Consider the following 26,224-nt stretch of genomic DNA (forward strand, 5'->3'; position numbering starts at 1 on the left):
CCCCACAGCACTGCTGTCACCCCCACCCTTTAGCTGCCCTTTGAGGGCTCAGGGGTCCATCCTGGGAGGCAGCTCTGCAGCCATGTCACACAGCATGGGAAGAGTGGTGTCAGAATTTGTCCCACGCGCAGCCTGCCCTTTGCCGGGCTCTGCTCAGACAGCTCAGAAGCCCTGCTGCTTCCTTGCCCAAGTGCTCGAGTTCACCGGACCAGCGTTTTGTCAGCAGACTTCTGGGACAGAATTAGCACCCAAGCTGACTGACTACATGACCAGTAGCCTCAACATCAGCGTATCACATAAACCAAGGGGTGAGGGGAGAAGCTAAATCTGTCTCGTTTCCTGCTCAGACAATTGCAACAGAGCTGCACATGTCCGTGCTTCACAAGGACGTCACAGGGAAGGAAGGGCAGCATCAACAGCTGAAGCAAGCAGCCTCCCCCCCCCCCCCAACCTCTCCCTGTGTTCCTCCCAGTCGTCATGCTGCTCAAAGGGCAGCTTCTGTGTGGGGGAAAATTCTGTGTAGGGGAAAACCCAAAGAAAGCATCAGCAGGGCCTCTCCCCTAGTGAGCAGGAGCTGCTAAGAGCAGTGTCTGTACACGGTGTTACCCACAGACATCTTCACCTTTCCGAACGTATTGGGAATAAACACACAGCTGCAAACCTGGCTCCACAGCAAGGAATCTTGTTCTCTTCTTGTTTCTTTAGGACAGTCAAGAAATACTCCCTGTAATGTACTTTCAGGGTGGAATAGATGGCTCATCACCTCCAGCTCAACAGATGGAGATGGAACAGAGTGGATTCTGCCCGAGGCACTTTTCCTCCCCTCCAGCCAGCAAGGCCAAGGCCATGCAGCAGGGTACCTCCAGCCCTACTAGGGCAGTCAGGCTCTCTGCCAGCTCCTGAGACTTCTCCAGGGAGTCCCAAACTAAGAGACTAATATGTCCCACCCGGGCACTTCCCCAGGGGGTCACAAGTCAAGATGATTTGAGTCCTCAGGACACAAAGGACTGGGGCTCATTGCATAAGGCTCTGCTAAGGCCCCCCAGCAGAAGCTGGCTCCCTCCTTTGGTCTGTCCATCCATCACTGCTCAACAGAGTTCAGTGGACATCAGCAGAAGAGCACATCCACTAGCAGTCTAGCTTCCAGTGTCAGCCAGGTACAGACAACCTGAGCCCAGGCAAGGGCAGAGAGGACCACGGTGTCCCACTGGGGTCCCCCATCCGTCTCCAGGCAGAGGAGGGCTGCTCAACTCATTCTGAGCTCCCCCACAACTGCTCACAGCCCACTGGCTGGCAGTACTCAAAGCTGGAGCAGGGTTTGCTCCCACCCCCGCAGGCAGCTCCAAAGATGAAAGGAGCCCACAGGAACTGGCTGGACAAAAACACAGACAAGTGCAGAGACTTAAAATCCCATTCATAAAAATACAGCAACTGTACAGTGTACAACATCATTTTTACAGTGTTTATAGCAGAAGCCAGGGCAAAGGTACCTGGGGTCCAGGCAGGGGCCTTATTTGCAGATACCCATGCAAAGCAAAGGGCAAGCAGTGGCTGCTGCATGGCATACCACAGCAGAAACAGGCTTCCTGAACCAGGAGAGGACACCAAGGTATCACTGAAGCACTGCAAGCTCATCTCCCCCCATCATCCTCTGGCTTCAGTGGCATAAATCCCCCAAACCCACTTGGTCTATGGATGCCCAGCCCTCCCTCATAGAGCAGAGTCTGGTGCCTGTGATTACATTAAAGCAGAGCTGCCTATGCCATTCCAGCCAGCAGACCGCAGGAGATCTCCCAGCAGGCCAAAAGCAAGGCTGAGGAGAGAGCTGCTCTATGGCTGTGCCCACACCACCAGGGAGGAGCACCCTCAGGCTCCCATTGCCCTCCCAGCAGCCTGCCCTGCCCAGACCCCCGGGCCTGAACAAGCCATGAACACAGAGCTGCCACAGGCCTGAGCCCATCGGTGCCAGGAGACTGGCACAAGCACAGCTGCCCCAGCACCCCAGCCCCACAGCCCCAGAAACGCATCCCAGCTCTCCTGCTGCTGGTCCAGAAGGCAGCTGTGAAGGCAGGCTGGAGGAGGCTGGCCTGCTCAGGCAGGATCAGTCCATGCTTGTGGTTTTCCTTGCCTTTCCCTGACACGGAGTAGCACGTCCCATGGCATAGAAGAGCTGTCATCCACTCAGGAGGGGAGCGGCGGGGCACAGAAGCAGAGGGTACATCGGGGAGGCACTGTGTGCATCTACTGTGGATGCTCCTCCAAACGCTCCAAAGCCACATCTCACATCTCTGCAGGACAAGCAATGGGGGGAAGAAGTGGTGAGACCTCAGCTGGGGAGGCTGCACAGTACACTGGACATCCCCACCACTACATCCAGCATCACCTGCAGCAGGGTTAGAGCAGAGATCTGCTCTCAGGGCCATGTCTCCCTTCCTGGTTTACTGACTCCAGCTATGACTCAGAACCAGCAGAAGCAACACTTCCCCACGAGACAACTCATTTTGGACACTCAGAAGGGAAGGAAAGTAACAGGTACTGAGAACTGTGACCTATGTAGCGTACTGGGGAGGAGAGGAATAAAAATAATCACATTCTAACTCAGGAACCCTTTTAGAGAGGAGTTGTGGACCCCATGCCTCAGTTTCCCCAGCTAGAAAGCTCCTGGGGACTCTCCTCACGATACTGTAGCGCTGCCTGGGTAAACCTGCCTAAGAGGTCCCGCATGGTATCACATCCTCCCCAGGGATACCTGCAACCCAGCCCTTTGTCAGGAAGAGGGAATCTGCAGAGTGATACCACAACCTGCTTGTGCTCCCAGAGTACTGGGATTCCCCTGTCACTGCACATAACACGCGAAGTGGTTTCTGCTCTGCAGAAGTCCCACTATGATAGACTTGCCTACTGCCAACATGTCCCAAGTGGCATTTGCTAGGTGGTACTTATCAAGTCTGAATCTTCGCATTCCTCACTCCACACGGGATATTTCCACAGGGCCATACCACTAGTACAAATACTCTCCCCCCTCCTGCTCACCCACTCTGTTGCCTGTTGCAAAGAAAAGCCTTTGAGCAGGTATGACGTAGGTAAAGAACCACAAGTGTCTTGAGATCTTCCTGAAAATGCCAATAGCCCTAAACGATGCTATGTTTAGCCACTTTTCTCCAAGTCTCTCTTTCATCCTGCTATGCTGGATGCACCTACCTGGGGGGTATTTCCTAGAACAAGGGAACACCAGAATACAGCCAGACCAACTACAGGAAATAGGCACTCTGAGACAGAGGGGATAAGTCATGCCCCAGCTCCACACCAGTGGAAGAGCACAGCCAGCTCTGGAGAAACCACACTGATGTGTTAGAGGCATTCCCATGTCTGTGCCCAAAGTGTGGTGACCAGGGCTGCATACGTACCCTCTAACACTTTGTCGAGATCCGCAATGAACTCCTCCAGCTCCTGTGTGTCTCCAAGTTTAGCTAGTGGACAGAAACAGACACCATCAGTCCTCTTTCTTTCTTCCCCTCCTCTAGTCTAAGAGAAGATCTCTGCCCCCTGGTTTTGACTACAATTACTCAAGCTGTCTGCTCTTTTCACAACAGTCATGCAAATTTGCAGACTGCCTGGGAGTATGTGGGCAAGGGTTTATGCAATGGCTGCATAGACACTTGTGGGGGGGCAGATGTTCCACACCCACAATATTGCCCAAAGACAGCGCAGAAAGGAAAACCCCAGGACTAGCTCTTACCTGCAGATACAATCTTTCCACCCTCCAGCGCTAGCTGCCTCCACACAAAGCCTCACAGCCCACCAACCCAGTCCTCTCTGCTCCCAGTTCCAGACTTGGGCTCTTGGGCTACGATAGTGCCAACAGGCATCACCATGCAGATCAGCATCCTATACAGCAGCCAGTGGCAATATAGGCTTGTAATCAGAGAAAACAGAAAGGCAGGGACACATCCTCCCATGCACATGATATGAGGTAAGTCAGTATGGACTCAGCTGAGGCCAGGGAATTGGATTAGTATGTAGTGGGAGGAAGACAAGTTCCCTGTGTTTTCTTATCCCTGTAAGATCCTGTGCTTCCCAGGTCAAAGCTTCATGCTAAGACCCTCCTAAAGAGACCCCTTGTCAGCCTAGCCTTGACTGGGAACATACCAATTCAACTTCATATCTCTCTCGGGATCCAGCCAGGGCCTCAAGCCTCATTCCCACCTCCAGATCCTGCAGTGCACCACTGGCACAGCTGCACACACACACACACACCTCACAGAGCAGGTGGGTATCCACTGCTGCTGAGCCAGGAAGGGGTGACCTCAGCTGCCCGACATGGGAATTTCTTCACCGTTTTAAAGACTTCTCCCAAACATGCACAAGGAAACGCTGGCAAACAGCCTTTCAGACAGATCTTTTAGCCTTACCTTTAGAGGGGTAAGCACTGGCATGTGTGTTAAGATCCTCCTCACTGGAGTTTAGACTGCTTGCTGGGGATGTACTGGTACCTGCAGATGCAAAGCATCAGTCAATGTTCAAGGCCACAGGCACCTTGTAAACAAGTTGCAGGACCAGGGACCGATCTTGTCCATGGAATAGGACCCCGGTCTACCCCGACTCTTGCCCAGCCCACCTGCTCTTCCCTGGCTACAAGGAATGCTTGTAGGTTGCCTGGGCATGGCCATGGGCATTCCTCAGGGTTACTACAGAGTGCTGCTTCCTTTTGATGTTCCCTGTTATCTCAAGTTACCAGCAGTCCTACAGAAGCCAACCCAGCAGAAACAGAACCAGATGTTGGCAGGCCCTGGACCAAGATCCCATGGTAATCACAGCCCTCCCAACGTTACTCATCCAGCCCTCAGGGGATGAGTCAGGTAGGCAGCCCAGAGCTAAGTCAGCAGGGAGCTTTAGCAATTTACCATGGAAGAACCCCATAGCTCTTAAAGCAACTCCATCCTGATGGATGCCATCCTCCCACACCCCTCCTTATTCCCCAGCTCCAGACTCACTCTCCAGCTCATCAATGCCGCTATCATATACACTGTGGCCTGCTTTCCTCTTCAGCTCCTCCAGATGCTGCTCGGACTGACAGGCAGGGCCTCTGTCAAAGTCCTCCATCGCCTCGTTGAACTCCCGCAACAGGTCACTGAAGTCGTCAGACATTGCTGCGGGCAAGAAATCAGCAGTGAAGTGCTTGGGACATGCACCAGGCGAACAGCCTCCGCCAAGTCCCTTCAGGAGCTGCACTGCTGAGCACCTCTGTGCAGTCAGGGCACCGGCTTTTACTGATCCTGGACCCAGCCGCACCCCATGCCTTCAGGTGAGATGACAGCAGGGCTGAGGTGGGCCCTGGGCTATTTTGAGCTGCAGCAAAAGCGCGCTGAAAGCCCACGAGGGACCTGCTGAGAGCTGGCCCCAGGGACGTGCCAGGGACCACCTCAGGGGGCTGCGCTCAGGGCGGCTCCGGGGAGGTCTCAGACACCTGCTGGGCGCTGGGAGGACGAGGGCTTGGGACCCCCCCCCCCCCGTGACGGGTCTCCCTCCCCGGGGCCGCCCTCACTCACCGCGTCTCGGGGTGCCGGGGCCGGCGCTGCTCGGGCGGGGCGGGCGTTGGGCCCGCGGCCGTTTTGTGCCGGCGGCACCGCCCCGAGGCCGCCCCGCGCCAACCGGAGCCAGCGGCCGGGGCTCGGGGCCCGGCCCCCAGGGAAGGCCCGGGGCCGCCTCCAGGCCAGCCGGGGCCGCCCCTCGGCGTGGTTCTCCCGGGGCTGAAGGCAGCCCGTGTCCGTGAGGTTCTCGGCTTCCTCCCGTCCTCACGCCCTCGGCGTGTGAGGAGCTGCTTTGCAGCGAATGTATATATTCGTGTGTTTTAGCCTCTTGCACGTCTGTGTGCTCAGCATAGGCACAGCTGCGTAACACAGATTTGTAGTCTACAGCCATTTCTGCCTTTGTGCCCTCTCTCTTGAGGTCTGGCCTTTTTGGTACAGAGCTTCTGATCCATGAGTGAGCTCCCCAGCAGGATTTCCCCAGCTCGTCCTCACAGCAGAGCCATCCTCTGCGACCCGAGGAGGTTGCAGGAAGCCCCCACCACACTCCGTAGGTACAGGTTGAATTTAAACCTTGCCAGTTCCTATTCCTTGGTAGCAATGGAATTCACCAGGTCACCATTTCTTGCTTAAGCACTAGCTGCCTGTACTAATCAAATAGCCCAGCTCTTCACAGCAAAAAGAGACGGAGTTTTTAACCTCCAGTTGGCTGATATCTGCAAGTTGTCACAAAGCTGCTGATGGTGCACTTGAGTTTTGCCCTGGCCTGAAAAACTGACCTGCAACAAGGGTGAGCGGCTGAGCCCAGGGGATGGTGATCAGCGGCATGAAGTCTGGTTAGATGCAAGTAACTAGCGGTGGAACATGACACAGAGGGAGACTACAGTCTGTAGATTAAAACAAAGGGTGTTTCTGTGTTTTCTAGCTGCGATGGCTTGGAGCTTTCTTTAACTCTTACTCCTGTACAGAACCATCAGCTCATGCTGACACCTTTGTGGCTCCAGGTGGAAGTCTATACAGGCAAGCTCCTGTTCTTCAGTTTTACTTGTAAGTTTTCATGTTGAGAGGTCTGTGTCTGGACAACACTCCCACAAGTGATAGGTGCAGCAAACACCACTGTTCTGCCTGGAGCTGAATAATTTCAGCACCTACAATTGGCAAATAGAAGAGGTCCTCAACCATCAAACTGTCTGACTGCTTGATGAAGAGACAAGAACAAATACTGGAACATCATCTAGAGAAGATTGCCTAGCAATTGTGGACTGTGCTGGGAAGCCTCCTATGTTTTTGCACCTTTCCCGTTAAATGTATACTGCAGGGCAGAGGAAGGCATTCACTGCCCCTTGCTGCTGGTTTGTGGATATGGATACTCTAGGAGTAGAGTCTAGTTTATTGTTGCAGATGGACAGTATCTTTAGTATTAATTTAATTTTTTTTAATTGTTTTGGATAGCCATACCAATAAATCGATGATGTCAGCAGCATTTGTCAGTGTCTCTAATTCTTTTCAGTGCAGGGTGGTGCACAACATTTCAACCCAATTCACAGCAATTCACATACAGAAAGGAGTATGTATACAAGTGCTGTACTGCCCTCAAGTGGAGGTTTTAGCAATATCCCAATGTTCATCCTGTACTAAGCAGTTTTCAGTCTTGTGATGTGGTGGAAGGTCCTTGCAATCACAGTCATTTTTACATTTTCTGAATTAAAAAACTTCAGCTTTGAAAGGTGGATTTCTCTGAGTTGACTGCAAAAGACACCACGGTTACAGTGTTTGGAAAAGCAAACTTGAAAAGCAATTTTCTTGCAAAGCAAAGCAAACAGCATTTCAGAGTACCTGTCACCTTCAGGTTATCATAAGCTTGAACAGTAACTCAATGTTCTCTGTAGTGGCTTTTTTGAAAAGGGCTCTGCAATGCCCTGCACTTCTTCCCATGGCCCAAGGGGATCAGCACATGAAATACAACAGTGAGCTTGTGTGCGCACATTTAAATTAAATTTGAGGGCAGCCAGCCTGTCTGCCAGGAAGCCTCTACAGGGCTGACTTAATCCTCTTCTAGGCTGTCTGCTGTAAGGCACGGTGGTGATCACAAACCTTTTGGTCACCTTTAAGTCCCTGTGTGGCTTCCAAGGGGGCTATGCACATAGGTTGCTTGACAATACAGTCTAGTGTAGACCTGTTGGTCAAAGCATCTGCAATCTGCACACCTCTCCATCCTCACATTTGGTGTGGCTCTGCAGAGTGTGTTTCCCAAAAGTGCATGGGATGTTTTGGTGTTTTGCTTGCATCTTCAAGAGGATATGTCAGAATGCACGTTATCCACTATAATTGCTCAGTGCTTGGTTCTTAGAGAGAGGCATATGGAAAGCTCAGTGAAATTAAAGCTCAGAGGAATCAAAGTAGGGAAGCCAATGGTGCTGATAGCATTAATCTATGCCACAACCATTCTCTGAGTGACTTGCTAAAGTGAGGGGGAACATGGAAATGTTCGCTCCGGTTGTGTTTTTCTTTCTTGATACTGAAAAATTTGATCAAAAACATGATGGCAACAGATGTCTGAATTTCTCACCGTTAACTTCAGTGCTAGATCAGGTGCCGCTGGTATTAGTGACAAGCCAAAACCATACCTAGAAGCAGTGTGATCATGTTGTGCTCTGGCCACGACAGGACATAAAGCACTTCGCTGTTTTGTACTGTGCTTGAGATCCTAATGTCAGCCTTGATGCTTCTGGCTTCCTCCTTTGCAAGCACATAAACAGCTGCAGCTGCTGAAATGTTTAGGCAGCAAAGTTCTTGTAATGTTCTCACAATGAACAAAGATGAGGGATGCGGAAGGTTTGTGCCATCTCTGTCCATTTTCTATGTCTCAGTCTTGCCAGCACCACATACAGGCAGCGGACTCTGTCTCCAGCACTGCTAGCAGTGGTGTGCCATTCTGCTTGTCTGTGTCCCTCCCCATTGTGCATTATGAGTTTCCAGACGTTGCATCACCACTACTGCTACTGCACACTTGTGCCCTTCCTTTACCTCTTCCATAACCTCCTCCATTAGAATATGCTATATACTATTCAGTCCCCAAGGAATCCCATATATGACACTTTTAGGAAGGTCCTTCCCAGGATATCTCATCAACCCACTGCACTTACCAAGACTTATCCATCCATTCCCCATACGTCCAGGACTCAGACACTTCATATTCCCACATGATGACAAAAAAGCTGATTCGCAGTCCAAGTTTCAGCTTGGCATCATGGTTTGAATGTGCTTTTATCCAATTAAAGTTATAGAGATCATCTGCTTTCTCTTGGATTCAAAATTATTGGTGAATGTTTGTAATGACTCCTCCCAAGCTGAGGATTTTTCCCCTTCTTAATGCTCCCTTTCAAAAGGGATGCAGAAAAGGTGTCCTGGTGTTGTATATTCCCCCTTCCCTGATCTGCCAACAGCAACAGTTACTAGGACACCTTATCCTTGGCAGTCCTTTGCACCACGTGGGAACAGTGAGACCAATGCTGGCAGTTGACTGAGGAGCAGAGTCTCACTGACATGCCAGAGTCTTTTAGGAAGAAACTTGGAAGGTCCCCCAGAGGGTCTGCTCTTGCAGCAGGAATAATCCTGCAGACTGTCTGCACAGAGCAGCTGCTGCCTCCTTGGATGTGGTCTTGGTTACACAGCTGATGCCTGAGTGTGCTTAGTGACCCCAGAAGCATTCAGCAGACTCATGGTGTCCTGGGTTTATCTGTTTTTTGCAGATTCAACAGCACTGTTAATCTTTGAAGTTTATCAGTTTTGCGGAGGCTTTCACCAGCTATCTCTCAGCACACTCTTCTCTCTTCAGCTTGCTGTTCTCCAGGTACTATGTCTCCACCCATACTGACTGTACTCGTGCAGAGAAGGGGCCTTTTCAAAACAAGAGTTCAACCCTGAGCAGTGCACCATCACTGGACAGATGCAACTGAGGCTACAGTGTAATATCTCTCCCTGACTGATGGCAAAGAAGGCTCATGCATTCATTAACAGCCCTCTCGATGCTACAAAGGGTGGCCGAAGCCGTAACACCGCAATGGCAAGCGTAGGGCACATGAGCTGAGCTGTGGACTCCCTGCTCACAAAACGGGCAAGGCATCGGCATTGCTGGAGCACACTGGTCCGCACCAAGGTGTCAAGCATTTCTTCCTGCCTCAGTGTGGCAACTGGCAAACCAGCCCAGCTCGCCTCAGGCTGGTCCCTGGCTGCTGTTCCTCCTTGAGGAACATGCCTGCAGAAAAGCAAGTCCTGACACATGGGGCCATGGCTGGGCCCTGATCTCATTGATGGTGGCTGTTCTGTGCTCTCACCCTCAACTGCCTTAGCTCAGTTTGGTATGGGCTCATTTTATTTCAAGGGGCTCCTCTGGGCTGCAGGAGCTGGTTCCCTGGGCTAGAACGACCATCCGTTTTATGGGGCCACTGCTGTCACCTAAGCAACATTCAGAATTAGACTGGAAAACTGAGGACTCACACTGTCAAAACACAATGCTTGGGGAAAGAGGGGTAGGATGCTCCATATCTCCTGTAGGAACTGCTGTCAGCTCCCTCTTTGAAGGGAGACACTGATCAAAGGCCTGAGCTCAGCCTTGCCCGGTCTCTCTATCATTAGCTTTGCCATGGAGCCAGGGCTCCCCTGGGGTGCACCAAAAGGCATTCAGAGGCTGCCCCTGGGGTGCATCAAGTAAGGGCCACATGATGGAGCCAATTCTGTGGGACCACAATGGAAAGCTGCTGTGATGGGCTATTTTTCCACCAAGCAACGAAGGACCAAGTCCAGCATGCCTTCTTCACCTCTTTCCTCTTCTTCCATGAACAAATCACAGGCTCCATGGGAACTCAGGGAGGGACTGGCTCCTCTGGGAGGACGTTTCCTATAACCAGAGCAAAACAGCAGCCCCCCAAGGTCAGTGCCATGAGGAAAGGGCTGCTCCTGGGAGGGAGGGAGGCAGCTACAGGGCCATGGAGCCCTCAGCAACCTGAAAAGTGCAGGAGCACTGGGGCCCAGCTCCCTGCTTGTACCAGTTTGACCCACTGGATCATGGTTCCACTATGGGGCCTTCCCAGTCTGACCAGCACCAAGACGACAATGACACTGACCCTGTGTGTTACCCCTTCCCTAGCTTGTCACCCCCACAATTGTTCCCATGTAGAAAAGCATTGGTGGTGCAACCATTTTTTGGATGTGACCACATCCCAGATGATGGTCAGGCTTTTTTCCCAGCTGTCCAAATGGAGCAGGACTCCTGGGAATCCCACTCAGGAGGCCACAGAGCCTCACCCAAACCCTGACCTAACACCAGCTAGAGCAAAGCACAAAGCCTCTCAGCTCCCAGTGCACATCACTGCTGGGAGGACTCATACCTCCCGTGCACCATGGCATTGCCCTGAGGGTGCCTCCGTCCAAACAGAACAGCAGCATAACTTAACTGTGGCAATAAAATTGTCCCTAGTCTGACAGGCTGGGCAATAGCAGAAGACTTTCCCTGGCTCCCAAAGTCAGCTGAACACAAAACTTTATAGATACAGAACAAACCAAACCAGACATTTCTCAGACAAAGATCATGAAAAAAACCACCAGAATCTCTACAACCCATTAGATGGTCTTCTTCCTGAATATTAACTCAAGGAAAAAAAGAAGTTCATAATCTTCTGAGTATTTTGTTCCCTCTTACTTTCTACACTAGCTATATATTTTGTGGTCAATACTGTGTTTTATGTCTATAAAATAAGCAGTTGGGAACCTGAATTCAAAAGGAAGGAAGGAAGGAAGGCAGTGACAGGATAACACATGGCAAATGGGATATCAAAACACAAATTGCATGAAGTTTAACTGCATTTTTCTGTCCTTACTGCCCTGCTAGCAGTCCCCATCCACTTGTGTCTCAGGCTGTGTTGGCCCGGTCTGTGCAGCAGGTCTCAGCCCAGGCCACTGCTGCTCTCCAAGCCCTGTCCCTGTGAGCAGGTGGCCGGCAGCCAGGCCCCCAGCAGAGCCCAGCTGCACCCATCCCAGCAGGTGACCGGAGGTCCCATCCACTGAGCATGACACGGAGCTGTTGGAGACCTCTGCCAGCTGCTCCTCAGCCTCCTGCAGTTTGCTGTCCCGGTGCGCTGGTGGTTATTCAGAGGGGGAGAGGCTGTCCTCCCCAGGCAGTCCCACTGCCAGCCAGTGTGTTGGTAACCCTCAGCTGTGAGCCGTGCACAGCTCTGGGGACAAACTCCTGTGAAGCAGTAGACCACAGAGGCAGTGCTGTGCTGAAGGCACTGCACTGCTTCAGATGTACAAGAAGGCTACAGGACATGCCAATCGCTTTTTGGCTTGCTCACAAGGCACACTCACCTATGTACACCACTGCCTACAAAGCCATACAGGCACAAGCACGCAGGTTTCTTTGCTGCCATCTAGCAATAAACCCACATCAGGAAACCCTTCCTGCTGGCAACAAGCAAACACATCTCCTGCTGCAGGTCTGCCTACACCAGAACATTTTGGCATGCCTACTGTTAGCAAAGATGCTCCCACAAATATTTATACACTCTTCATCTCTCCACTCCTCCAAAGTGGGATAGAGAACGTATTTTCGCGATAGAAATGTTGCACAGTTTTGTCCATGGAAGGCAGTGCAGAGGGCCTGGCCCAGGCTTGCTAGATGTCAACATCCAGGTTTAGGAATGAGATACTGCTGTAAAATTCTGACGAGACAGAGTTGGTTTCCAAGGCCTGACCAGACAGTGGGGTTGGAACATGCTCCTCTGTCAAATTCTCACTTTCTATGCTCCTAAGAAAGGAAGAAAAAAAAATAGGATTTTCAAAGAAGTGCTTCTATTCCAAACTCCCCTTCCACAGGATTGCTAGCAGCGACCCCAAGCATTTGTCATCTCTTTGAACAGTCCTAAAAGGAATGCGAAGTAAGACAAGAAGCAGTAGCAGGGATGACTTGTAAGGTCTGTGGTCCAGGCAGCCATTTCACACAGGACAGTCTGTGTATATTGAAGGAGTTCCCAGATCTACAAGCAGACTGAAGGCTGGTGAGCTCCCCTACTTCAGATTGCAGGGGATTGAAATACCTCCTGTGTTACAAGTCACGATAAAGACCCAGATCATGGGCCACGAGGCCCTTTTACCCCATCTTCCTTGATCACAGGGAAGTGCATGAGCTCACATTCTGGGCGTCTATGGGACTATCCTATCCTGCAGCCAAGAAGTAGATTTACAGACATAGCTGGCAGACACACACAGATACATGCACATGCCTATTCACACAGATGAAGGAGAGGCAAAAAATGAGCGGAAATGCAGACAACACCAAGAGTGAAGAAACTTTGGAGGAGGCTGGTGATGGAGCTGAAAATGGAGCAGTCATCAGTGTGTGATCCTAAGAGCCTGGAGAAGTGGAGGGGACTGGGAGCGCAGCAGGACTAGAGCTTTGTAGATATACATACAACAAAATGTGCAATGGAGGAATTCTGAGAGAGCGTGACACAGACGAGGGAGAAAAAAAGAATAGGGAGGTCCAAGGGACAGAGAAAAGCCATGATGTTTCAACTGGTAGAAGGCATTAACACAGAAAATGAAGGATTTTGGATGGGTGGTTTATGACCAAAAGTGATGGAAGGAACAGGAAGGATGGGTAGTGAGGGGAGCACACAAAAGGTCAGCAGGACTTGTGTTTGACTTGCCAGTAGTGCAATGAGTGTTGCTGTACAGTGCAGTGAGGTGCCCTCCAGCTGTACCTTGAGCATGACTTACAGCACAGTATTGAATTTCCTGCGCAAAAGGTAGTCAATGACATCAGGGTCTGTCTGAAACAGTCTTCTTAAGATGTCATGCTGCATTTCTGGAGAGACCTAGGAGGGATACACAAACACACCTGCTCATGGCACCTCCTCCTCTCTGAAGGCAAAAAAGCAGACAGCCAAGGCCCTGTGCTGCAGAGCCAAAAGGACGCTGGGTCAGTACTTGCTCACAGACCTGTAGAAGTAAGACCTAAGTGGAATTTCACAGAGAGGGAGATGTGATGAATGGTTGGAGGTTAGTCACAGAAGATTAGGCCATAAATACGCAAGCAAAGAAAGCCTGGCTCAAGGAAAGGGAGGATTAGAATCATAGAATCATTAAGGCTGGAAAGGACCTCCAAGATCATCTGGTCCAATCATTCCCCTACCACCAATGTCACCCACTAAGCCCACTAAACCCACTAAACCCACCCACTAGTCTAGCAGGAGGGTGGAGAGAGGATGGAGCCAAACCCTTCCCAGAGGTGCCTGGGCACAAGCCAAGGTACAGCAGGGACAATTCTGATAAAGAGATAATTCTTCCCCTGGTGGGGGATCCATCCCAAATTAATATTCACGTGTCATGAACAATGAATCACATTTACGCAAGCTGACTCAAGTTACCTACTGTTAAATGGGGCTGTGAATACATCCTTGCTACTATTAGGAAACAGTTCAGATGGGAAGAAAAGGTCTAGAAAAGCTGTCCTGAGAAAGCCTCACCTACCATGAACAGGGTCTGGTAATGTTCAATCAACCTCTGAACCACCAGTATGATGGCAGTGCTGTCTTCAAAGTTCTTGGCACCAGCATCTTTTTCTCCAGGCTTCTCTTTCTGCAGTATGTTGGGGCCAAAGACTGTGGCCAAGTTTGAAACTGTCATTTTATTCCCAGGAATCTAGCAGGCAAGCACAAAGAGAAATTACAGATTATGTATGCACCAGCACAAGACCACCCTAGGACAGGAACACAAACTATTGAGTGAGGATCGAGTGCTGATCTGGGTCCAGTTTGGTCCTCCCTGAATGCAGGGCTAGCTTGAAAGGTGTGTGGTGCTGGAGTACATGTTCACCCCTTCTTTGCATCAGAGCTTCCATCTCCCTCTAATTCACTTTCACAACCTGTGCAAGAAGTTAACAGCTGATATTTCTACATTGTCTTACAATAGAGGGGGGTGGGGGGAACAGTCTCCTTCCATCATGGAGAGACTTAGAGCTCAAATTGTCCAGAGAAACCAAAATCAACCTCAATGCATGATGGTGAGTTCTTCATGAAAGTTGGAGGTAGAATACTAAAGAGGTCCCTTGTGCTGCCTACAAGGGGTACAGCCAGGTCTCTCTGGGGTTACTGAAAACCAGAAAATCACTTAACTGGACTGGGAGCGACCCAGACTCACCACAGAAAATGAAATTTATTAACAATTTGTTTTTTTAAGTCTTCTTTTTCTTTCTCTTCTTCTTTAAATGTTGCCTGCCTCAGTTTCTGTAAGAACAAAACCCAGTCCCTAACTAGCTGTACAACAGAGGGCAGCCTGAACTGTCACCTTTAATTGATCTAATTAAAACATTGGCTAAAAATTGAAAAAAATCCTCAGCATTTGGCTGGCTCAACAGTATCCAACGGAGAGAGCCATCGTGAACCCAAGGTGTCAAAGGAATAACTGAGGCTTGCACGAAACTCTGCTGGGTTTTAAGCAACAAAGTTTGAACAATCCCTTCTTCATGCAGTTGATCCTTGTGGGCCAGCCTTACCTCCTGGCCATTGGGGCCCCGGGAGCTCTTGGCATGCTGGGCCACCTTGCTGAGGAACCGCAGAAGGCGGTGCAGCGTGTCACTGTGGCAGGGGGGCAGCACGAAGAGCAGCAGCTGGAGCACAACCAGCTGTGCCGGGACTTCCATGGCTAGGCAGAGAGAAACCCATTGTTAGTGCAGTTTTCAGCCTGCTATACACATATTTCCATCTGGACAGCCCTAGTTTAAATCCTCAGTAACAAGCTCTGGAGGGACCCAGACTGGTGTCCTACCCTTTACAGTAAAGCATGTAGTTCTGGCCAGTCTTTCATCCTGTCTGTGCAGAGATGACACTCTGGGAGAACCCATTAAAATCTATGATGTGATTGCACTTGGTATTTTACAGCTCACAGCCAAAGACTGTCCTAGATCAGACGGACTATAATGTGGTTATTGATGTGGAGAATCAAATACCAGAAGAGAAGGATGGAAAGGGGAAGGCAAAGAGATGGTGAACAAGACCAGGAAAGAGCGAGGATGGAAGCAGTGGAAGCAGCCCAAAGACTCAGTCACCCTAAATATGGAGGGTAGGTGGACCTGGGCAAAGAAATCCTTAACGGTGCAGACTGCTGGGCTAGGCCCCAAGCTCTACAACATCAAAACACTCTAATATAGAGAGACACACCACTGCCCCTCCTTTGTTGCCTGTCCCTTCTGAAGAGCTTATAGCCATCCATTGCAGCACTCCAGTTGTGGGAATGGTCCTACCACGTTTCAGTGATGGCAACTAAGGTATAGTTTGCCTGCTGCACAATAGCTTCCAGCTCCTCCTGTATGTTGCCCATGCTGCATGCATTACCGCAGATGCACTTCAGTTGAGTCACTGTCCTAATGTGTGCACCTAAGTGGGTACTTACAGGCTGTGCTGAGGAAGGCTGCATAGAGCTCTCTGGGAATCAATGAATCTGACATGTCCCGAAGAAACTCTTTGAGCAGAGCAGCCACATCATGAACGCTTTGATGTTCATCCAAGAAAACATCCAGCCCTTGGTCAAACTCTTCCCTCAGCTTAAAGATAGAAATGAGAAGAATAAAAGCAACAGTCAGTTCTTCCTTTTTATATAAGTAATGCTGTCAAGAACTTCTCCCTGTGCAGAGCTACTGCAAGAAAGCATGCCAGAGCCCAAAAGCTTGCTACTGACCAGAGGGAGCGCCTTGGCTGGTGAAGAGAACCCAGAGGGAGCTCTGAAGTGCCACCAGGGGAAGGAGGCTCCTATGCTAAAGGCAGCTTGGAGAGATGAAGCCTGCTTTCCATAGCTGCAAAAAAGGACCCAGCAGTTTACAGATATTCTGCTCCAGCATGGCCTGTGATATTTTAGAACTCTGCATGCCAACGTCTGCTTTATTCATTCACCTCCCATACAGGTATTTGTCCTTTGGATACGATATTAACAATATGAGGATGCAGCAAGTGTCTCACTTTACCTGCTGAACTCTTTTCTTGGAGCTCCCAACTCGGAAGATGCCCACTGTCTGGAGACCTGTGGGACAGACGGGTTAGTGCTCTGCATTCTCGCAGCTCCCTGCTGCCCCAACCTGTCCTTAGAGCACCTGAACATATAAATGTCATGGAAACAGTTCTCTTGACCTGCACATGAGGCAGTGTGTCCTTCCCCATTTCTGGCAGAGAGGATAAGAAAAAAGGTTTTGGAGCCATAAGATTTGCTGGGGTTGATTGTCTGTGGATCAGGGAGGAAAAGCCACCTTTACAGTCACTCTGAGATTTAAACTGGATTTGCAGGGGAGGTTAAGGCCAGCACACCAGGAAAGGGTCACTGATACACACAGGTGACATTCACCTCTCGGTCTAACGGCTACCTCCAGCCTGGAGGACTCTTCCTGGGTGACCGTTCAGCAGTGTACCCTGCCCCAGAAATGCTGTCTCCTCCTGTATCTGGGAGCTTCCAGGCCAAACTGCCCTGGCCCAGCACTTGCAATGGGTTTTACCAACGTACTCTGGGACAGACCACCCGACTGGAGAGAAATCTGTATTTACCGTATGTTTCAATATGTTTGCAACATCTGTCCACAATCCGTGGGACCTGCCAGGTGATGGGGTTGAGGCTTAGCATCTTTTTCTTGCCCAGGCTTCTCCGTGGATGCAGCTCGTGGGGGTGTGACAACTGCAGTGCCTCCAGCAGCTTGGAACTGTTGTCACTCAGATCAGTGATGGAGTCCACGGACATTGCCCCCTGAGATGGAGGAGAGGTCATTCACAGGGTGGCAGGAACTGCCCCACAAGATCCCACTGCACCATCATTCCTGTGACCTCAGAAGTTTGTGGGAAAGGTAAGTATCACCTCCAAATGAGTGCAGAGGTCTACAAAGAGCCTATCCTGGGTTGCAACAGAATCACAGAAGCAGTTTTCATCTCACACATTTGTTTATGCACATTGCTCCTAGTGGGAGGTGTTTCTAAACACAGCCTTCCTACTGGGGCAGAGCCCATGCTGCATGCAGACACGGGGAAAGAGGAAACATCCCCAAATCTTTCATCTTTGATTGTGCAATATACTGGATTTAGTTACCTACATTGGAGCTGCTCTACACCAGGATTTACAGGGACACAGCAGGAGCTGGGATGGGTCTCTATTCCAAAGAGATGAGGCAAACCAAAATCAAGTTAATACCCACCTCTCCACGCAGGAAACAGAACTAAAGCCAAGAAGCCTGTTTCTTATCTGTCATGACAGGAATTTGGCCATGTTCTTCTGCTAACTTTGGTTTTCCTCAGCTTTCTGCCTCCATAAAAGACGAGCTAGTAGAGACTGGCCCACCCCTCACAGTCCATCTCTTGGGTGGAAGTAGCCCCTGAGTGTGTGAACTGTGGCTATCTCATTTCTCTGAGGGCAGGTAGGGACACAGCATGAGTAACTCACGCTCGTTAAAAAAAGGCCCTGGAAAACCAGATTTATTGCTGAAGTCAGGGCTTCCCCCAACCTACAATACTATCATGACACGTCTGCCAGAGAATTTAGTCCATTTTTGCAATCATACCCTTCTCTGACTCCAGGAAGAGCTATGGTCCAGAAAAGCTGGGGAAAGAGGCTCTTCAGGGAACATCTCACAAGGTACCAGCCAACAGCTCCTGCCCATTTGGGACCTCTTCTGCATCTGAGCCCGAAAGTTTGTCACTGTTGCTTCCACCTCCAGGCACAGCCGGCGGCTACTCTTCACAGTTTCTTGCAGCTGCTTGTATGCACGATCATTGGCAATGACTTGGAAAAGCGGGATCCCAAAAGTCTGAGGAGAATAGTCTAGGAAAAGAACATGGAAGAAATTGAAAAGTGTTGCTACCAGTGAAAAAACAAGAGGGAGCAAGTGCAGCATAGGCCAGCTGCCAAGGATACATATGAATATCTGGATAAAGTCATTAGCCGGCAGAAGAGAATAACAGATATAAAATATCAGACTGCTACTTAAAAATTGCCTTGAGTAGACTTTGTACTTGTGTGAAAAAAAAATACATAATGTTAAGTGCTCATTCCCAGCTGACTGCACTCTACGTTTCTGTTTTCCCCCACTTTCCAGCTGATATCCTTCAAGAGACCAGAAAAGAAACCAGAACTCAAACCAGCAAGACTAGGGGTAAAATGTGCAGGTAGGCAAGTGAACGTCTTTACATATGCACATTCATGCACACACTCATATGCACTCTTCGACATACTCTCATGTTTGTGTAATTATGATTCCACACCACACTGAAAAAACAACAAAACAACATTGGTCTGGGACAAAGCATTTTGCTGACTTTGAAGACTTCCCATCTCAGCCCCATCAAAAAATCACAAATTCGGTTTGAGATGATGACCAAAACCTGGGTAAAAGGAAGGCTGCTCACCTTTCTTCTCCTTTGAAAAGCTCTCCAGTTTCTGGCGGATAGATTTACTGCCTTTAGGTCCAACTATGGGGACAAGAGAAAGCAAAGGCTGTGCTTCATTAGGCTGCTTTAGTACAGTCCCACCTTAAAGCCATTTTCCTTTCTGTACCCTCACAGGTTGAGTGCGGCCACAGGCACCTCCCTTGGGTGAGTGAATGCTGTGAAGCTGACAAAGCAGTGGCACACTTGTTAGACAAAACACATACCACCCAGAAATCCCATCCTGATCCTAGACAGTCAAGCTCCATATTTAAATATGCTCCAAGACATACATTCAGAAGCATCAGTCATCATTTTTTATTGGAACTATGAACTGAAAACTCATGCATTAACCATACTAAATCATGCCAGAACACATCATCCTGCTCTGGCTTGTGCTCTTTATTCCTTAAGAATTCTCTTCCTAGACACAGCTTATATAAATGTTTGGGTTATTTTGTAAGATTTAGAAGAAAGCCATGTTGGTATGAACAGTATTTGTATAAAGAATAGCCTAAGTTAATCATTATACAGCACGACATGTGTTGTTTCATTCAAATGACTAGTTAGCAAGAAGATGAAGAACAATCTGGAGCCAAAAAAAGTACCTAGATAAGGAAGAAAAATGTCAGCGAAACTCCACTGCTTGAATACCATCACAATAACTCCACTCCTAAAGCTTTCCAAATGTTCCCAATGGAAACAAACCAGGAGGCAGCAGATAGTAAAGAAACCATCAAGCTCCCCCTGTCCAGAAGGCATGAGCTGGCATCTCTGTGAGAGAGTAACACATAAAGCCCACTTCAAACGTGGAAGACAAGGATGACCTCTTTTCACTTAGAGATGTACCTCCTGCAGAGATTTCATCTTTCTTGTTCATCTCTTGCTTGAACCACATACTTACTCTTGCAGACTTGGACAAAATGAGATTGTAGTGCCCATCAAATGTTTCCTTTGCAGTTCGGAAGGGTAATCCTGAAAGTGGCTGTTTGCTCTAATGTCTAAGACGCTGCAGAAGATTGTTGGGACTGAATGAGGCAAAGACTGGAGGAAGGAAAAGAGCAGCCCAGAGAGTATCAAAGCTCAAGGCAGCCCCACAGGATGGTTCACAAGGAGAGGCACACCCTGTGTTCCTCGTAGTCTAGGTCCTCTCTGGAGATATGAGGATTAAAACAGATGATGAACACCTTTTCATTGAGGAAAATAATAACTGGGCAATGGCTATTTATTAAAGAAGGCAGAAATTGCAAACAGGTGATTGTTGGGGAACAGGTACAGACAGGTGGATGGACTCAAATGGAGACTGCATAGCCTAAATTCAGGCATTTCCAGATGTTATGAACCTGTCTTTAAAACGCTGAGATAGGAGAATGGTGTTGCAGGTACAATATTTTCATAGCTAACCCTCATTTGGTATCTTACATTGGCTCCCTGTCAACCAACCGAAACAAACAAACAAAAAAAAAAATATAGCAGTTAGAAATCTAACAGGTACAAAGATGGCCCAAAGGAAAGAGGAATTCACCTGACAGCAGTTGCAACATGAGTGGGGTGTTCAAAGTACATACAAGGATGAGACTGAGACTTTACAGTCTCTGTGCTTATCCTGCAGGAATAGAGGAGCCCCACTGACAAAATGCAGCACACAACAGCAAAGAAGGAAAGACTGCTTTTTTTTGTTTGTTTGTTTTCACTGAAATGTTCCACAGAGAAGCTCCTGCTGCAGGGTATCACTGAGAATGGTTCACAAGAGATAAAAAAAAAAAAAAAAAAAAAAAAAGAAACGGGAGTGAGAGGGAAGCTTTCTCTCTTTTACTCTTCTTGAAGCCATTTAATAGCAAACAAAACTTGGATGTCACCCAGAATGAGTAGGCGCGGTTACATTCTGGCACCTACTTGCCATTCAGTATGAGGTTGAGGATGGGTGTTAAAAAAGCTTCTTCCCTGGGACAGTGCCCCAGAAAGGTGGGGGGCTCCATCCTTGGAGGGTCCCAACCCCAGCCTCCTGGCTGGTGCTGGTGCTGTAGTGGGGCTGGAGAACCCCTAGGCTCCTTTTGCAACCGCTCTGCTGGTAGCGGGTGACCGTATAGCTGGTAAACTATATGTGAACTGTATTTTCTGCCCTGCTGGGATGCCAAAATACAGTGTAGTGAATAGAGCTGGTCTGTCCGCTGTTAAGTAACAAGTACAATTGGGGAAGGAGTCTACCGATTCCCATCTCATTGCACTTGCTTGGTTAGATGTGAAGACATCAGGGGCACAGGCGGTTATGGGAACGCAGATAATGCCTGTATTTCTTTGTAGGCTAGGGTAGAGGAGCACAGTCCCTGTGGAACTTCTATATTTATCTCACCATTAATTCCAGTAGCATATCCTCTAGCCTTGCATAAGCCCCATCCCAGCGTCAGAACTTTGTGCTGAACACTAATGCACAAAGCAAAGCTTCTCCCATCCCAACGGAATTAAGATGGCCCTGCTGAAAGACCTTGCTGAATCATGTTGCATCTGTTTTGGATTAGGAGAACCAGAGGCAAACAACAGACAAGGTCATATTCTCACACTCATATAGCCACACAAACCTTCTTTAGAAGGCTCATTAGGCCTTCAAAGCTCATACCAAAACAGGAAACAAAAAATTAAATGGAACAAAACTCTTAAGTGTCACAAATGTCATTCCATAAACATTATCCCACATTATGAAGTGCAGGAGTGAAGATGAATAACAATAATGGCTCAGGTCTTGTTCCTTCCCTGGCAAAAGCCATCCTCTCCCATCCTCTACCTTTAGCCAAGCTGAGATCTCCAACAAGCAGCTTTTCCTGCAGCTGGTAGAGGGCTAGCTCTTGCAGACTGGCTCTTTCCAACTCCGAAAGGCTGTGTAGGGACACAGGCTGCATTTTAGTGCTTTGTCCTGGCAGGAGAGCTGAGAGGTCTGAGCTGAAAGGTCCTCTGAAAAACACACATGTAAAAGTAAAAGACTCAGGAGCACATTGCAGACACACCTGCTTTGGAAGAGAAGCTACGGAAAATGTCACACGGTGACTTTCCAAGTGCAAAGGACACTTGCCCCTCTTTCACCTCTCCAAAGAGCCTGCTGATCTGTAGGTGCCCTGGACATACTGGCTCTCTTTGCCCTTCCAAGCAAAGGCCCTTGAAGGCGTCAGGGATCTCCGTCCTGGCTCTTGAGACGCAGCAGGCTCCCTGAGGCATCTCACCGCTTAGCAGAGAGGTTCCTGGCTAGTTCTGGCTGCCTCTGTTTTCACGTGAAGCCCAACACTATCAGGCTCATGTACACAAGACAGGGCACATCCTAGCTAGCCAGAGTAGGAACCACAGTCCCGATGCTGGCAATTGGCAGTTCTTCACCATGGGAACATAGTTCCTGGCTGGTGCCAGCACCTAGACCATGCTCCACGTGAGCAAAGTCAGGATAGACGCATGTGTGGCCATCTCCTTACCAAAACCAGAACAAATAACAATTCCAAAGCTTGACAAAACCTCACGAGAGGAAAACAAAAGCAGCACTTATCCCTGCTTGGTCTAACACCTTATCTCACATGCCGCTCTTCCCCTTTCTCCACTCACATGAGATTTGCTCAGCAGACAACAAACTCGTGAAGCCAGGGGCTCTCCTTCCATCTCATCACGTCCTCACAGACCTAACCCTCAGCTGCATTTGTTTGCAGCTACGTTGGGATCAACTCTGGATTTGTTCACAGACTTTCTTTGCCTTCCACCCCTCCCTTTCTCCCTCCCAGAACTAATACCTGATAAAAACCTCCCGGTGGCCTGAGCATTTCCCAGCTCCCCCAAGCACCTCCCCTTGCTTCGTCCCAGCCCTCCAACAGACCCCGCCGACTGCTCCATCCCAGGTGCAGCATCTGACACTTGCTCTTGTTAAACTTTATCTTGTTTTGTCTTGTTAAACTTTATCTTGTTGTCTTGTTAAACAGGTGTTGATTACCCAGACCTTTAATTTGTCGAGATCTCTCTGCAAGGCCTCTCTACCCTTGAGGGAGTCAAGAGCGCCTCCCAGTCATTCGCAAACCTCTAAAATCTGAAAATTAGCACGCATCCCACATCCCACTAAATAAGTCTTATGGCCCCATTTTATTCATAAACTGTTCTTCTCTGCCTTCTTTCCCCATTATAAATTGATTAATTTCTGAATTTAATAATTAACACCGAGCTCTGTTTCTTCTAAATCACAAACCCATGGGGTCAAAGCCTCAATGTCTTTACTCTCAGCAGTGGATGGACTACAGCTGACAGCTCACAGCCCCATGTAGGTCACAGTTGACCGCTGAATGCCCCGTCCCCAGCCAGGCAGCATGTCATCAGCCTCCAGGCAGTGGTTGCTGACCACTTTCCCTGCAACTTTGCCTCTCCCAGTTATTTGCAGAGAGGCTGTGGTGGGGCTTGCCCTTTCTCCCTGATCCTTCAGCACTCCTTGCAACACCTCTGCTGGCACCCATCAAACGCAAGCCACAGTCCAAAGAGCAAAAAGCAGCAGTAAAAAGGAGAAATGACCAGGGTTAGTAGCATGTACATAGAGAAGATGTAGTCAAAGTACAAGCTACAAAGGAGCTGTCCCAAGGAGGGCTTTAAAGCAATATCAAAAAATAAGTTTCTGGAAATCTAGAGTGAGTGATGAGAGTGAAAACACTCAGGAGTGCTGGCCCAGGCAGTGTGACCACGCAGCCTGCACAGGCTCTTGTATTAGCCCCAGCACACCTCCATCCTCTGTGCCTGGGGAGGAATGTTGTCAGCCATAGTGTTTGTTTTGGCCAGGTTTCCAGTTCTTAAACAGATTTAGAAAGTTATATAAATTAAAAAAAGAAAAAAGAAAAAAGAAAAGAGTTGCTATGAACTCCCCAGAAGGGCAAACCAAAAAGGGAATTTAGCTAAAAGTGAAGATATTCTTGAAAATTTTGAAGTTTATTACAAAAACTATGTGCCTCTGTTAGGATTTGGTGACAAAAATGAGATGCAATACAGCCAAGTTTTCTGGTAACTGCTCAACACTGTTGTAAGTTAAAAACCTTCCAAACCTGCTCGCAAACCTGAGCACCAACCCAGGTGCTCACAGCTATTTAATACACTGGATCCGGGTGAATCTCCCAGAAAGAGTTGTGCAATGCTACATACATTGCAGCTAACCCTGCATACAGCCAGATTTAGCACCGACCACTCTACGGCTTTTGGAGCTTGGGGGATACATTAGCAAAGAGCCCAGAGAGTCACAACACCTGCTGGAATTTGAAGTCAAGCACAGTCCATGAAGGCATTCATGTCTTGCCTGAAAAGGGACTTTTTCATTATTACATTGTTAAACAACATCAGGATCTGCAGCTTGTTTGACTTCCCCTTAGCTGATCTGCCCCTCCATGCGAGCCTTCCCGAGACAGGCTCAACAGAGACCCATAGCTTTCAACTTCGCTTTTTATAACTTTAATAATGGAAAAAAAAATGAAGGAAGGAGGGAAGGATGGAAAACATTTCATTTACTGCCTGAAAGGGACTGCAAGTAAGCAGTCAGACTTAAGTGACTAACTGGTCCTACCAAGTTTTACAAACAGAGCTCCTGAGACATGAAGTCCCCTGGGGTAGGCTGGGTGGGAGAAGGAGACGGATAAAAATGGTGGCTTTGGCAAGCAAGAACATCTCCATTTGCCAGCAATAGCTCATGTGTTTCTGACATGACAGAAGCCAGGGATGGGCAGAAGTGGTGCCTGACCAGAAGTCTCCTGGCAGCACATGAGCTCTGCTACCAGCAAATGCTGCAGATGGAGAGACAGCCCCTGAGACAGTCAAAGCGAAGGAAATTACCTTTCTGTAGGTGAAGCTCACAGATCCAGACAGAGCCCACATTCACAGCCCCTGCCTGAGCTGAGAGAATGGTCTGCGCAGAGTCACTGGGGATGCAGCTGCCTTGAGGAAAGGAGGAGGAAACCCAATTAGAATAGACAGCAGAAGAGAGAGAGAAAGCAGGAAGTTGTGGAAACCCTCTGCTTATCTGGTGCTAGTCTACACCCTACAAGAATAGCCATATAAAATGCCACCATCACTAGCTTTAAGATAAACTTGTTAATGGTTAATACCAAAACACCTGGCATTACTTCGTGCAACTACTTTATGTTTGTGCTCACAGGAGCAAGCTAGATTGGGAACACCAGCGACTTCTAAATCTCCCTGGTCACAGCACAGCAACTCAGTGGACCCCAGGGGTGTCCTGAGTTGTGCGATGTCCTGCAGAGCCCCCGTATGAGAGTAGGGCAGGCAGGTATCAGTGGAAGAGCCTGGGCACTGGTGCTCCCTTAAAGGAGGGAAATACACAGCTGGGGAAAAGCCAGAGTACTACAAATCCTACTTCAGAGGTGGATGCCATAAAAGGAATTGTATTAATCCTAAAACAGAAATAAAAAGCTTTTTATTGGGAATGCTAACATTGCACTTCCTCTCTGCCATGACTTTCTGCGCTTATTTTTAGGACTAGGTCTTATTTAAATAATTTCAGGGGAAAAGCTCAGCTCAGCTGCCCCTTCTAGTCCCAGAGAGCTGCATTTTCTCCCCCATTTTCAGAAGTAAAGTTGCCCTCTTTCCAGCTGGAATGAAGGACTTGAATTTACCTTTTTCGTTTTCTTCTCACAGCATGACCAGTGACAGCCCGGGCTCACTTCTTTTCCTTCAAGATGATGAATTTTAAAGCAGCGTCTCCACCGTGTCCTGCACAGCCCCTTACAGAGGGTGAGGGAACCTTCCCTGCTTGCAGTGAGGATGAGAAGTGATGGGGAAGAAAGTCTAAATGCAGCCAAGGGGAGGAGAAGGGTGGTGAGAAAATGAATTTTCTGCCAAGAGAAATGAGAGCCAGAAACATCGTGTTGAGATAGAGGGCAGGGTTAGATGGGAAGGAACAGCACTTCCCACGCCTGACAGTGTTTATTCCTTGGCAGAAAGGATCGTTGCTCAATCCCCTGTCCCCATGCTTTCCCTACCCTCCTCTATCAATAACTAGGACACCCACAAAAGCAGTGGCTGTTCTGGCAGATTAAACCTGAAAGGGAAATTTGCTCCTTAGGTGCTGGTCTGTGAAGTGGCTGGGTTTCATCTTGGCTCTCCATGCTCTGAACTGGTCCATCACATTCTCTTAGAAATGACCAAGTCTCTTAGTGCAGCTTGGCACAGGCAGGCTGGGCCAGGCACACGGCTGCCCTCCGTACCCCATGAAGGATCTGAGGGGCCACC

The 26,224-nt window shown here is 49.0% G+C and overlaps 2 protein-coding genes across 6 annotated transcripts; both read right to left on the reverse strand.

Annotated features, from left to right (window-relative positions):
* Positions 1-1,396: 1,396 nt before the first annotated feature.
* Positions 1,397-10,910, reverse strand: LOC106037779 (regulator of cell cycle RGCC-like). Its single transcript, XM_067005112.1, has 5 exons — positions 5,550-10,910; positions 4,995-5,150; positions 4,413-4,493; positions 3,408-3,470; positions 1,397-2,288 (listed from the first exon to the last, which is right to left on the reverse strand). Exons 1-5 carry the CDS (start codon positions 5,920-5,922, stop codon positions 2,281-2,283), a joined length of 681 nt encoding a protein of 226 aa, XP_066861213.1. The 5' UTR covers positions 5,923-10,910; the 3' UTR covers positions 1,397-2,280.
* Positions 10,911-11,053: 143 nt separating this feature from the next.
* Positions 11,054-25,942, reverse strand: ARHGAP36 (Rho GTPase activating protein 36). Of its 5 annotated transcripts, none has more exons than XM_048080627.2 (12): positions 25,609-25,924; positions 24,809-24,910; positions 21,762-21,928; positions 18,962-19,024; positions 18,118-18,377; positions 17,117-17,312; positions 16,546-16,601; positions 15,978-16,128; positions 15,082-15,230; positions 14,058-14,228; positions 13,305-13,402; positions 11,054-12,333 (listed from the first exon to the last, which is right to left on the reverse strand). In XM_048080627.2, exons 3-12 carry the CDS (start codon positions 21,874-21,876, stop codon positions 12,201-12,203), a joined length of 1,392 nt encoding a protein of 463 aa, XP_047936584.2. In that variant the 5' UTR covers positions 21,877-21,928; positions 24,809-24,910; positions 25,609-25,924; the 3' UTR covers positions 11,054-12,200. The 5 variants fall into 5 exon arrangements, with proteins under 5 accessions (XP_047936584.2, XP_066861211.1, XP_013039075.3 ...); XM_048080637.2 differs by having other exon boundaries at positions 12,196-12,333; positions 13,289-13,402; positions 25,609-25,929; XM_067005110.1 differs by lacking the exon at positions 18,962-19,024 and having other exon boundaries at positions 25,609-25,942.
* Positions 25,943-26,224: the final 282 nt, after the last annotated feature.

Source organism: Anser cygnoides, chromosome 13, assembly GCF_040182565.1.
Source record: "Anser cygnoides isolate HZ-2024a breed goose chromosome 13, Taihu_goose_T2T_genome, whole genome shotgun sequence".
Lineage (NCBI taxonomy): Eukaryota > Metazoa > Chordata > Aves > Anseriformes > Anatidae > Anser > Anser cygnoides.